Here is a 14,552-nt window from a genome sequence, read left to right as displayed (position 1 = left end):
TTAACCACCGCCGTGTGGCCCGGCCAGCAGAACATGGTCAGAGTGAAACAGACAACGCCGAGGTGTGGTCATCTCTGCGTCATCCCGACCGTGTTACAGCAGGGTGTGCGTGTGTGTGTGTGGGTGTGTATGTATGTGCGTGTGCGTTCAGAGTGAAGTCAGACTGTAAATATAGCCCTGTCTGTCTTCAGCTCAACGTTCAGACAGTCTGTGTCTGACGAGGAAAAACGCTGCAGTCTCTGACTTTTTTGGTCAAAACACAACAGGAGAGAGTGGAGGGAAGGAGGGTCAGTGGGGGTGAGGAGGAGGAGGAGTGGGAGAATGAAGAGAGTGTGTGTGTGTGTGTGTGTGTGTGTGTGTGGGTGGGGGGTGGGGGGGGGTAAAAGGGAGGGGGGGTTAATAATTTCAGCCATCTCTAAAAATAGGGGCTCTGTAAAAGAAAAAAAAGCTGTTCTGCTAAAAATCACAGCTCCATAGCAGCCATTTGGATGATGTGTGCTCCCTGAGGTGGAGCCTGGGAAAGTTAGCTGTGCGTACTAGCGTGTGTGTGTGTGTGTGTGTGTGTGTGTGTGTGTGTGTAAATGTGTGTAAATGTGTGTAAATGTGTGTAAATGTGTGTGTGTGTGTGTGTGTCCTAAATTGATTGATTGAGGGTCTTAGTTGCATTTACACAAAGAAGAGTTGGAAAGTTCTGTTTCGACTGATATGGCCTGCCCTGGTTTAACCTAGTTTGATTTGCCCTGGTTTGGTCTGGTTAGGTCTGGTCTGGTTTGTGGCTCAGCCAAATCCACCCCTGCCCTTCACTGACTCACTACAAGACCATCAGGGATTGTGGGACGTAGGCAGACGCGGAGATGAAAAAAAAAAGCCCAGTCCTTATACGAGCAGAGAGATGGTGGTCAAACATAACTGAGTAAAGTCGCATAAAATATGTTGGAAAGGAAAACTCATTTGTTGAAAACTTCTCTTCTCAGGAACTCGGGGAATGTTAGCCCACCAGTCTCCATTTCAGTGGTTTTCCAACTTGATATCTGGTCCCTCTGGCTGCCTGTAAAAAGCATGCAGGCCTTCATTGTGCTAAACTGAGATCCATTTAAATGTTATTTTTACCAGCTGGTTTATCTGTACTGGTTTATAATGGGTGGCAGGACTTAGTCACTGAGCCTCAGACTGAATGTCTCTGCTGGCCCAATTTGAGAAACATATTTTTTTGTGTGTGTTGTTACGTTGTTAAGGGCAATCACCAGAGACTAGTGTGCAAACTCATGTCAAAGGAAATATTGTTTCATGCAACATAATGGCATTAAACAGTCTGAACAGTCTTTGAATCTAATGAACCTGCTACATTGTTATTTTAAGGACATTAACTTTATATATGGTTTCTGTGACACTCTGTAATTTCCTTTTTTATTAGCCAAGACAGTGATGAATGTAAAGTTTAACCCCAAATATTTATATAGTCAATTCTTTTCAATAATGTACATTATATGGTATAATAGGTTACATGTAAGCACTATTGAGTGTACATCAATTATAAAAGCATTAGAAGCTTGTATTTGATTTATTTGTTCATTTGTTGCTTTAGACAAAAATATTAGTATTTTGGTTTTTTTTGTGTTTGTACTTTAACACATGAATCATGAATTTTCATTCAACAGTAGCCTTTGTTAGATATATGTTTGTGGTTCAATTTGTGATAAGGTCTTTGAATCCCATTTTTTGTGGACTATAAAACAGTCGGGCTGCTTTTTAAAATTAGCAGGTATCAGTTATAATACTTGCAATGTGGAATTGAAACCCTTTTTATTACCTTACTTAAGGTAATATCACCATTTTTTAACCATACACTTTAAATAAAGACGGACGTAGCCTCCGTGACGTCACACACTGGTTTTTGAAGAGAGGCTTTGAAGCTCAGAGTTGGCTGCTCCACCGTTGCCATCTTGGCAGTGCCTGACTCCGCCCCTAACTCCCGGCTAATCCAAAAATGGTCAAAGAGGAGGGGTGTGTCGAGCCAAGACCTCGGTGCATGCTGTTTTTTGGCAAGAAAATGCTTACCCACCTGTCACTCAAAGTGGCAGTGGTTTTGTACCAGGCTGTAAACATGTTTATTTCTGCTGTAAGGTTGGATATTTTAACATGGGAGTCTATGGAGACTGACTCACTGTTGGAGCCAGACTCTAGTGGTCATTAGAGGAACTGCAGTTTTTTGTTACTTCAGTGTTGGCTTCATTTTTCAGCCCCGGAGGTTGCCGCTTGGTTTTAACCCACACTATAGTTTTTCTATTTGACAAAATATGACTGCTCACTTCACCTCCTGTAAAATAAAAACACTGACAAAATAAAGTATCGTCTAAAATTTGAAAGGTTTTCTGATTCAAATCAGGAAATATCTGATTACTTGTTTGACACATTTTTGGTCAGTGCTCAAAAACACAATAAAAAGCATCAGAAAAGGAGAAGTTGTACTTCAGACTTGTCTTAAACAGCCCCTCCTCCCTGCACCACCCACTCCATAGTGTCAAAATGTTTGTACTGATGTGGACTGTCTGTCGGTGTTGTGTTCTGCTGTGGAATCGTTATGTGATATGCTGTTTAGAGAGGCAGGGAGGACTCAAATCATCTGGTTTATGGGATGCCACTGTGCATATTGATAGAGTTACGTGTATCCTGTCAGTCCCAGAGTTGTAGGATGTGTGTATGAATGGACGTGTGTTACATGTGTTACAGCGCGGGCAGTAAAAGAACAAAAGGATCCTTTGAGCGCAGAGTTTCAGAGGAAACTGTCAGACGTGTCTGCGCTTCTCTAATCCGGTGTTTGGGATTATCCTGCACTGTTATGGAATGCTGTTTAACACACACACACACACACACACACACACACACACACACACACAGGTAATTTCATACACTCAGGTGACAATGCTGTTGTACCAGCTTGTCAAATGGCTGTAAGCGTAAACTGTCTACGTGATGAAGACGGTGCTTGTCCCGCCTCTTCTCTCTGAGCCCGGTTGTCTTAAATTACGTGTTTTATATTCTGTAATAACATATTTGACATGATGATGCAAACACAATGACAAAAACATAGCGCAGTTGTGTATTCTGAATAAATAAATAAAAATATAAAATATGTGGATGATGGCGAAAGACCATAAGAAAAACTGAAAGGTCGCAGCAACTGTTTAAACTGCTCCTCACACTTGCAACACTTTGAGAATTTTAAATAACACATCTTTGAAAGCAGAAATACCAGGTTTTGTTTTTTGTAAAGTTCATATTGTGCATCCTAGGATGAGTTACCAAGCATGTGTATTTATTTTGTATTTTGTATTTTAGTGTAGCCAAACACAGCACCGGTGTTCTTTCTCATTGACATGTTTTACTAACTGAATGACTATAGATGATTCTTCGTTGTTGGCAGAAGTAAACAAGTCACCACTACTGTAGTTACACCTTGCTGGTAAACTCAGGTATATCTCTGTATTTTCACATCTTAACACTTTTTCATCAGTTGACATTAAAATAAAGGTTATAAATTATGACATTTTATATTTTTTTATACATTATATTTTTTATTTTAGACTACCAGATGCAAGGAAAATGTTTGTCATATATATATTTATTTATTTATTTATTTATTTATTTAATGTGAATTGGAAAAAAAAAAACTATACTAATTATGACAGAAAGTTGTGTTACAACCTAAATATACATACTTGTTAATGATGGAAAAACAACCTGTCCTGGGGCGCCCCGGTGGTTCACCCAGTAGAGAGCGTACCACTGAGGCCTAGTCCTTACCCCTGACCTGTGGCCCTTTGCAGGATGTCATCCCCTCTCTATCTCCCCAACTTCCCCATCTCTCTTTCACTGTATCTAGAATAAAGCATCAAAGCTGTGTTTTTTGGTGTTAAAAAAATTGTTGGTTTAGTGTCGGCGAAGGACAAGAATATGTGTTTTCAAGTTTAGGCTCCTTAGTATGGACAAGTCTAATCCACCACAGCATCCTTTCATGACAGTTGGCCTCATGTGCTACACTTTGCTATGGAGGTAGTATACAAACCTATATGAGGATAAGATTGGCATTCAACCGCTGGCCTGGTTTTAAAAACTGAAACAGCAGTCTAGAGGAAGTTCCCCGCGGTCCTTGTTATTCTCTGAATTGTTGTGATGCAAATAAAGTCACATGTAATTAGAAATGAGATTAATTTGAAGTTAAATATAGTCATATGTAAACATCTACAGTAGTGAGAGGTTATCTGCCCTCTGGTATCAGTTCTGGGGCCTAGGTCATTCTGCATTCGTAATTTCAATACTATTTGCCTAATCTCAGTACAAGATGGCTGCAGATGATTGCCAGCGTATCCGGGAAGTAGTGGCCTTGATGGATGTGGGTCCGAACATAGCGGCTGATAACACCAAGTTGTGACGTACGTTGAGCGAAAGACCGCGTTGGAGCTGAGATGTGACGTCGCTGTACTTGTTAACGCACGTGTCCGTGTGCGTCCACGTGAATGTCTTGTATCATAGCTGTAAGTGCAGGTCATTAATCTCAGTATCAGTGGTATGAGGCGGGGCCGACAGGCAGGCAGACTGGGGCTGCGTCTGCTCCAACTGAGGCCTTTCCCCCTGGCCCGCGCCAAAATAAGAACACTTTTCTTCTTATTTTTCAGGCTTTAACATTCTTGTCTGGCAGCTGTGCAAGCATGTTGTGGAACAGAGCTGAGAACCTCTTAAGCTACAAATGATCTGGAAAAGCCGACCCCGGTCGAGCTCTGTGGCGGGGAAGACAGGAACCTGCAGCTTCTCTGAAACTCTCAGCATTTCCATCAGGGCCTGATGTTTACATCAGAAGCCGCAATGATTCAGGCAGATTAGAAGTTAAAGGCAGCCAGTACATATGTGCTACCATGTAAATGGTTTCTTTGAAATTCACTACGATCTGCTTTGATTTGTGCAGGAATTTGAACAAATCCCTGTATTTGTAGCTTCATGTGAAAGTGGCTTAGTCACATGTTTGCATGTCTTGATGAGGCAGAAAATCTGCATGTGTATGTGTGTGTGTGTGTGTGTGTGTTTTGTGTATTTGCTCACATCTGGTATACCTGTGTGTGAAACCCCGGGGTTAATGGCATTAGCAGGCCGTGATTGGGGCTGATGGCTTTCTGCGGCCATAATAGCAGCTCCATTAAGTGTTCACTGTGAGCCATTCCACATGTCAGCTGTAGTCAAGCAGCCGGAGACGGAGGACCGCGGGGGCCGTAACAAGGCTGGGATACTGGGAGGGAGGTGAGACGCAGAGGGGGAGGATGGAGAGGTCAGCTGACAGAAGAGGAGGGAGGTCTAGATAAGTCACCACTGAAGATGTGGTTTAGCTGAGTTTGGTTTGTTATTTTTCCCTAAGAAACACATTTCAGCTTTTTTTTTTTGTCATGAATGAAACCGAGAATCAGGATCTGATTTCAGCCCGAGGACCGTCACAAAAATCCACCTTGCTTAAGTGTTTGCTTTGAGACACGTATTGGCTGGACCGGCCATGGTCCAACCAATAAATGTAGACCTAGTGTAGTCTTTACCAGCCTCGGAGATGCTGTTCTGTGACAGCATCTACCGCAAACTGATCTACAGAAATGATTGGATAGAAAATGTTAGGACCTGAACAGTACATCTTTTGCAGTGGTGAGAGTGAACGTTGTGACCTTTCCTGCAGTATTCTGAGTCAGCAGGCTGCCTTTGGTTTGTACCAGGGATTTTCCCGCAGCGTAGTAGCTTTGGTTGTAGACCTGCTCTATCTGTGCTCTATCTGACAGGGGCATGTGGAAAGGATTAAATATAAAGCAGTTTCAGAAAAAGAAAAAAAAATAGTAGCAGCCACCACATTGTTCTGTTGAAATGAGTGCTGAATCCTCATCAGTTAATTCATCAGCCATCTGCAGATTTGTTTGTTAAAAGCTGTATATTTATTTTATATTTACACTTTATACCGTAAATGATATACCGAATATTTACCAGCTGTGACAGCATGTGGCTGGTACTGTTTTACCTTGTGAGTCAGTGCGTGCGTGCGTGCGTGCGTGCGTGTCATCATGGCAGAATGTGGTCCTGGAGACACCTACTGTAGCAGGAACTACCTACCAGGAGCTGCCTTTATGTGTCTGTCTGTCACCGCTGTTGCGTCACAAGTGCTGGAGATGCAGTCAAGAAACTTTACAGGTCTTTAGTTTGGATCAGGGTGAAAGCTGATTCCAAAGAAGGGTGTGGCACAACCCAAGACTACTGAGTAATAATGTAGTGATGTAATAATAATATAGGAATGACTAATGACTAGTAATGGGTTTTAGTGTCAAAATGTTGACAGGCGGTTCAATTCATACATTCAATTTAATAAACTTTATTTGTTCTCAGGGGGCAATTTAAAGGGCAAATAGAGAAGCCATTAAAAAACACACAAATACACAACAAAGAACACACCACCAGTGCAACACAAACTGTACACATTAAGGAAAACAAAAACAAAACAAAACAATGACATGAAGAAAGAAACAACCTGTAATATTTTAATGAGAAAGACAGTTACTATAACGACATGGGAGAATGACATCACTCATGAAGGCAAATAAATAACTGTACACATAAATAACTGACTGTTCACATTTTGATAATAATTTGGCTGTATGACAGATAGTATAAGTGCACTAAGAGGTTATGTAATATATACAGTGTAGTGTGCATATTTGCATATGAGGTATATGAACATGGATGAATAGCAGCTGTGTGTGATCCCAACACAAGATGCTCTCTTTCTTTTTGCCTTTGTGCATTTGGACAAAGGATTTATGTTGCAGCAGGTTTCCTTAATTAACAGCCTTTCACTGTCAGCTAGTGACGGACATTTCATCAAATCTGATCCCTTTGAAATCCCAACTGAAAGGTTTTACGTTTAAGTGTATAAGCATGTTGAAATAGTATTGGTGTGGTCCTCTGTTACATGTTTTATGGCTGTCTTAACACTTTATTATCTTATCCTTTGGATAGGTTTGTTTTGTTGATTTAAAGAAAGTCAAAAAACTTGAAAACCTAGGATACACATGTATCATGTAGCTAATTGACTACCAAACCCTAAAGCCCTATAAACCCCTGTAACAGTATTGAACAAAGTTAAACTGAGTATCAGTTTATGGGTAAAATAAGCAGGTGTGAAGGTCACGTTGTAGTTGATTAAACAACTACCAGATCATTTTATTTTTTTTCATTTTGATCATGTTGATGTAGAAATTCTGTAAATCCAGTATTTCCAAGAAACAATCCAGCTCACTGATTTGCAGCATTACTAAAGATACTGGGACAGCAACCCCAGTACAAACAGCACATGATGCATCATACTGCCCAGTTGTACTTTAGTAATAAGTGAACTCTGAGCTTAACAGATTTGTTTTGTAACCAGATGTAAAAATGGATCCAACCTTTTGTCTGTATTTTAATTTTCTGGCCCCGGTAGATGCCGAATCATAGATACAGATTTCAAAACATTCCCATCAGAAATGTATGATGTCACAGACGCTACACATCCATGTTTTTCTACAGTCTCTGAACAAAACCCAACATTTGAACTTTGGTCACTATGTTCTCATGTCCCCCTGTGTGTGTGTCTGTGTGTGTGTGTGTGCGTGTGTGTGTGTGTGTCAGGATATAATTCAGGTAAAGGGGTTCAGGGTGGTTGCAGGGGTCGGTGTCTGTCTCTGAGCCCGGAGTGGAGTGTGGAGTGTGTGATGGGGGTCATCCTGTGGCCATGTGAACAGGAAGGTGCGGGTTCAGTGTGAAGGGCTGAACCTCTGAGCTGTTTATCAGACAGCTAATGAAGCAGAGCAGTCCTGAGAGAGACAGAGGGAGGGGGAGGAGGGGTGGAAGAGGAGCAGAGAGAGAGAGAGAGAGATGGGGAAAGGGGGCAAAAGGTAAAAGGACGAAGGGAGAGAAAGAGAAGGGTGGAGCGATGTAAAGGAGTTAAAGAAAAAGATGGAGCAGTTAAACGTGGGAATATTCACAGCGCTGCTCTTCACTGTTATCGCTGAGAGGAATAAACTGCATTCTCCCGTGATTTCACTGAGCTTAATTCCCACTGCAACGAGGAGAAAATACACACGATATTATTTATTACGTTTCCTGGTTAAAAATCAGCAGAGGCCGTATCACTCAACTCCTGCTGTAAACATTTTCTCTGGCTGCAAAGAGAAGCCAAGCTACAATCCCAAATCCCATCATCACAGCCATCCAGTTTACTACCGGCTACACATTCATCAGCAGGAAGACTGAAAAGAGAGCGCTTCATTACAAGTTTAAATAATCAACCGGTCAGATGATCAAAACAGACTCGCAGTGACGTCGTCAGTGTTGATGATATTTCACTGTTTTCACTGACAATTAATTAGGGGTTGAATTATTTTGAATAGTAGAACATGAATTCACCTCAGATTTAAATTTTCGCCAGATCTAAAGCGCATCTATATGTTGTTTTCAATTTTAATATTTTTATTATTTTTTAGAATATTCTTCAACATTGTTGTGTAAAGTGAGCTGTGACTAATGATCATCCACATTATCCAGACATCATTTTGTGTATTAAATGTTTAATTTTGAAATTGACCCAAAAATAGTTTAAAAAAAAAAAAACAAACATGTTCAATTTATAATGATATATAATTTTATAAGCTGAAATGTCAACTCTTGTTTGGCATTTGCTTTAAACATTGCTGTAAAAATTAGATATCTAATCTAATTCTAATTCCCACGTTGCAGAGGGAATTTGCAATGTTTATTTTGAAAGGGTGCACTTTGTTTACATTCAAACAATATTTATTTGGCTGATGCTTTTGTCAGTCACTTTGAACAAAAGCATCAGTCAAATAAATGTTATGTAATGATATATAACTTAAAATTGATTTGACTTAATTGTCGAACTGCTAATTGAGTTTCTGTACTAATAATATGATATTTTCTACATTTGCTGAAATGTTTCTTTGCTCAATCATTTGAAGAAAAAAAAACTCACCTTGTTCATGTTTTTCTTCCCGACTTTTTTCTTTATCTGTTCAGTGATGAACTGACAGTCAGACTAATGTGCTCTTGTGAGATAATTCAATTTCCTTGTCAATTTAACAAGAACAAAATGCAGAGACACAGATTCTGATGAAGCTCTGTTTGTGGAAAAATGAACACGCTCCGATTGGTTCGTTCCACTGTCAGTCACGCGTAGAGGTGCCGATATGGGCTCGTGTAGCAGTGTGAGAGTCTGGTTTGTTCATCAGGGGCCAGAGGGTGAGAGGTCAGAGGTCAGGCTCAGGGGAGCCATCAGCCTTGAGCGGTCAGGTGACCCTGAACGATCCTGAGATAGGACGGCCTCGCCTCCCTAAGGAGGAGCATTCCATCACCGCTAGTGTGTGTGAGAGAGAGAGTGTGTGTGTGTTTGAGAAAGAAAATAGTTCATATAAAACTTTGTCACAACAAACCTGTTCTGAGAAGAGATGGGCTGATTAGTTTTTTGTAGCAGAACAAAATATCCGTCGCTTGATCCATCAGTTTTTCTCACTGACATTTTTGTCCAGAGCAAGATGAAATTCAGTATGGTCCCCAAAAGTGAATTAGGTGACCACCACCACCCCCCCACCCCCACCTGACCTTTCCTCTGTTGCCATTTTCACAGATAAGCAAGTTGTGCTTCAACACACAAAAAATCTTATGAGAAGATTCAACACACTCCTGATGGACCTTTACTTTGTAGTGCAGCAGATAACTGCAATAATCTTTCAACTGTGTACAAGCAGCAAAATTGTGACCATTCATTTGAAATATCCCACAAGCCACTTGAAATTTCAAAATTTCAAGATGGCCGCTCTCTCTGGCATAGGAAACACATATTTTACCACAGAATTTTACCCATGAGACGAATTTCAATGATTTTGCAAAAGAATGTTTTTAGACTATGAGGATGTCAATTTCACAACTCTTATATTTCCTCAGAGATTTATTTGTGCAATTTCTAAAGTGTAATGTGAAAAATTCTGCATAAAACACAATGATTTACAGACCATTTATTATGAATGATCTACCAAAAGTTCTATAAGAGTCAACAGTCTGCTTGTTTACTTGTCCTAACATTAGCTTGCCAGGCTAACTCACTAGCGCTAGGCAAGCTAGCAACCCTTTTTGTGAGTAATACTTTTCCGGAAGTATGCTTTCATTTCATGTGGTATATTTCGCCTTCTACATTGGTAAAATATATGATTTCACACCTGTAGAATTTTATCCACATTTGAAAGATTTCCCTGAAATATTATCTGTTAATAAATTTTATCTGCTGTGCTATTTGCAGCTATATTTCCACGAAAAATTATATGGATATTCAAGGTCCCCAGAAGATCATTTTCTTTGATTTTTCTTGACATTTCTTTTCTCTGGTCTGACTGACTGATCTTGACCAACACCTTGGTTCATCTAATAGTGTTTATCCTAATATTTTGATCACTCCCTGACATTTCCTGTAGCACCAGTATATGGCAAAGAAATCTGCTTATGCAAATGAAATATCTACTGTAAATCTAACAGGCAAAATGCTACGAAATAGAAAAGTCATAAAAAAGGTTTTTCCATCGTGTGCTTTTATTTTGTCGGGTGTAATGAACTTCGAAGCTTCCAGGAGCTGCTGCTGGGAATTTTGGGTTTTTGGTTCTTTTTTTTTTTTTTCCTGTGTGACTGTGTGAGTGTGCAGAAGACACATCTATGAGTACTATTGCAGAGGGAACACAGGATCTGCTAAATGTGCAGAGTGAGACAGCCAGCTCCAACTTCACCACATAAAACATACTGATGTGGCTGGCTGGAGCACTTGCACACACAAACACACACACACACACACACACACACACACACACACATACACAGAGACACACTCCATTCAACACAAATCCAAGTAGAGCAAATAAAGTGGGCTGATGTGCTCCTCAGAGTGTAGAAGTCACCTGAGTATAGACAGAGGAAGCCAACTCTCCTCCTTCCCGCTGTCCTGTCTGAATTACAGCTCTGCTGTGCTGGAGAGAGCTTACAGCTTTTTAAACTGTGTAAGCATGACATTTTAGCTCTTCATCTAATCAGGTCACTTAACCTATTTCTTCTTCTACCATTTCTCCCTACAGTATTTCAAACAATGGCTGACTGGTCTGTGAAAAGCTTTAATTGTGATGCATTTAAAGGAAGTGTTATTTTTTCATAACAAAACAGTGAGATTTCTACTTGAGGTTGTGTTGCATGATTATTAGTGTAAACCAGTAGACTGATTAAGAAACTAGTTGAGAAATTCAGAGACAAATGCTGAAGCAAAACATCTTGACCTTCATGACTGTTCATGGTAACGTAAACCTGCTGGATATAAAGGAGGTTTGTGATTTCAGCATACATGTTTTTTTTATACCAACAATCTGGACCAGGTACAGATGCTGTAAGAACTTAAATAGATTATGGTCACAATGGTTAAAATCACAAATATACCCAAACCTGTATAACACTTTAAATGTAAACATATGCACTCCGAAGACTGGCACTTTATATTTATTGTCCTTTTATTTGTTTTTTATACTAGGTTGTTTTTTGTAACTGTGATATATTGTGTGCAATATGTTCTTTATAACTTACATGCACCAATCAGTACAATCAGTAGAAATTAATTTCATTGTATGTTAAAGGCAATGACAATAAAGGCTTTCCATTCCATTCTATTCTATTCTGTTCTATTCTACTCTATTCCATTCTGTTCCATTCTATTCCAGTCTATTCTATTCTGTTCTATTCTGTTCTATTCTTTTCCATTCTATTCTATTCTGTTCTATATGCTTTTATACTGACTGACTTCTGTCAAGGCAGAAATTGCCAATAGTCCTTCTTGGACGTTCTGTCTCTGTCCTCTTCACTCGTGTCATGCCTCAGTACATGCAGACATTAGCTTTATTCTCTCGGTTTGTCCGTCTGTCTGTCTGTCCGTCCCTCGTGAGTCTCTTCTAATCAGGCTGGATGTGCCAGGGGTCAGCATCTCTGACCTGCTGGCTCTGGTTCATCATAAATATTATGGGACCACGCACAGACGCCCTCGCTGGCTGTTTAATATAGAGCTGGGTCCATTAAGGGACCCAGACTATCAGCTTTCACTGGGGTACATAGGCTAATAATAAAGCTGCCTGCACTGTGTAGTTAGAAATACTGAAGTCAGGATGTTGGAGGATGTCATAGTTTTATTTCTTCAACTTTATCGTCTCCTTAATTTTGCCATTAAGCTGTTGGACTGTGTTAGTTTTCTGCAAATCTACGTGTCTGTGTGTGTGTGTGTGTGTGTGTGTGCGTGTGTGTGTGTGTGTGTGTGTGTGTGTGTGCGTGTGTGCGTGTGTGCGTGTGCATTCATGGCCACGTGTGTGATTTTGTGTGTGCCAGCAGCACATTGGGCCTGTGGGAGTGCTCCGTCCTCCTTTCCCACAGTATGCGTCCCATGAGCCCTGGCGGTGACGTCAGGACAGAGGTACAGGCGAATGCCCCCCTCAGAGGTCACAGGTTCACTTCCTGTCTATCAGGATTGAGCTGGGCAGCATCCAGTGTGAAGCGCCAAACTGTCTTTATGATCTCTCAGTCGTTTAACCTCTCTCTCTGTGTGTGTGTCTGTGTGTCTGTGTGTGTGTGTGTGTGTGTGTCTGTGTCTGTGTGTGTGTGTGTGTCTGTGTCTCTTTCAGGCGATGTGGCTGATGCTACAAAAGGAGGAGCCAGAGGATTTCGTCATAGCAACAGGGGAGGTGCACAGTGTGAGGGAGTTTGTAGAGAAAGCCTTCAAACGTGTGGGGAAGACTATTGTGTGAGTACACACACACATGCACAAACATACACACATACAAAGTCTTTGAGTCACGTCTCTGTAAAAGTCATGACAGCAGTCTTAGCAGGTCAGACATAGCAGCAGCATTTCTGTATCACTTCCAATACGGCTCAAATCTGAACTGAATGTCACGTAAAGGTCACAACGTGGACGAGTTTAATACCAAGAGATAAATGTGCATCTTGTTCTGCCTTCTTAAAGTTAAAACCAGTCTAATAAAACAAAATTATGCAGATAAGCCCGTTTAAAGATGTTCCTCGTACATTAGCAGAGCTTAAAAATTGTTATTTCCTAGCAGCAGTAAGGTGCAAAAAAACTTCAGAAATCCAGTTACTCATCAGACCAAGTCCTAAATTTCAACTTTGATCAACTGCTTATGATATGAACATGTTAAATTTCTTAATATATAAATGAAGTGACAGTCACAGCCTAACGTTTCTCCATTTTCTTCTCTATTCTTTGGTCCTGTAGGACTAGAAATACTAAGAATAGAACAGAAATAAACAATAAATCAAATTCATTCCTGGTGCAGCATGTAAGAGAATTAAGACGACTCTTCTTCTTTGGTATTATTTTGCATACACAGTGTCAACAAAGGCACATACATTTCAAAACTAATATATATTTTGGAAACTCATTAGAAAGCTTCTGTCACTCCCTCAATCTCATTCACCTCTCTGTTGTTGGTGAAGGTGTGTGTGCATACATGCCTGTTGTGTTGAATCAAGAAAAAAAAGGGGGGCAGGTGACATGTTTTGTCTGCACGAGACGTTAAAGAAACAAACTGCACGAGGAATCACCGGGGAGACGGAGCGACGTGCAGCTGAATCTTTGAACAGCTGTGGGAAAATGTTCCCGCCTGTTTAAGGTTTGTCTGTTTCCAGGTGGGAAGGAAAGGATGAGAAGGAGGTCGGCCGCTGCCAGGAGACACGGGTGGTACATGTGACGGTGGACCCAAAATACTTCCGCCCCACCGAAGTGGTAAGTCAGGTTTCTCCCTGTGTTTGTGTGCGTATGTATGTGCTGTCTAACTTTACTTACCTTATTATTTGTATGTTTGACTTTAGAGATTTATAAGAATCAAAAGTCAAACAAAAAGTTAAAAGTTTTTCCGGTGTTTAATTTGAAGTGTTGATCCATAAGAAGATATATTTGTGGTTTTAAGAACCAAAAACCACCTCAGTGTAGTTTTACATCTCCTCTCTCAGGCTTCTCTCTGGAGCTCTAGTAACAACAGGTCAGTGAGCCAATCAGAAGAGAGGAGGCTCTGAGTCTCTGAATGTTTTCTGAGTGATTGATCTTTGTTGTGACATCACAAAGTTACAGAAGTCCTGACAGCTATATAAATAAAATGAAAATATAGCAGATTTCAAGTAAGCCAATTTCTGCAAGGTTGGATGGTGGGTCCAGGTGGGCGGGGCTTGGGGCATGGCTGATAGTGGTTGCTGCTTTGTTGTGACATCTCAGTTTCTGAATACAGGCTGTGTGCATTTCTCTGTGGACTGAGGCTTTGATACTTTCACAGTATTAATATAGAACCTAGACCTGCTTTATAATCAAACTACACATGCACATCTGCCTTTATACTATATGGAGCTTTAACTTGTTTCAGTTTGTTTCTGGCAGATGGTACAAACAAACTACA

At 40.5% G+C, this 14,552-nt stretch overlaps 1 protein-coding gene across 1 annotated transcript in view; it reads left to right on the top strand.

Annotated features, from left to right (window-relative positions):
* gmds (GDP-mannose 4,6-dehydratase) overlaps positions 1-14,552 on the top strand; it is a 183,887-nt gene that overhangs the window by 131,079 nt on the left and 38,256 nt on the right. Inside the window, exons 8-9 of the mRNA XM_056378553.1 lie at positions 12,768-12,886; positions 13,792-13,888. Of these exons, the coding sequence (XP_056234528.1) occupies positions 12,768-12,886; positions 13,792-13,888 (216 nt within the window). The remainder of the gene's footprint in view (positions 1-12,767; positions 12,887-13,791; positions 13,889-14,552) is intronic.

The sequence above is a fragment of the Seriola aureovittata genome, chromosome 6 (assembly GCF_021018895.1).
Source record: "Seriola aureovittata isolate HTS-2021-v1 ecotype China chromosome 6, ASM2101889v1, whole genome shotgun sequence".
NCBI lineage: Eukaryota > Metazoa > Chordata > Actinopteri > Carangiformes > Carangidae > Seriola > Seriola aureovittata.
The sequence above is the reverse complement of the archived record's forward strand: the minus strand, read 5'-3'. Positions and strand labels throughout refer to the sequence as shown.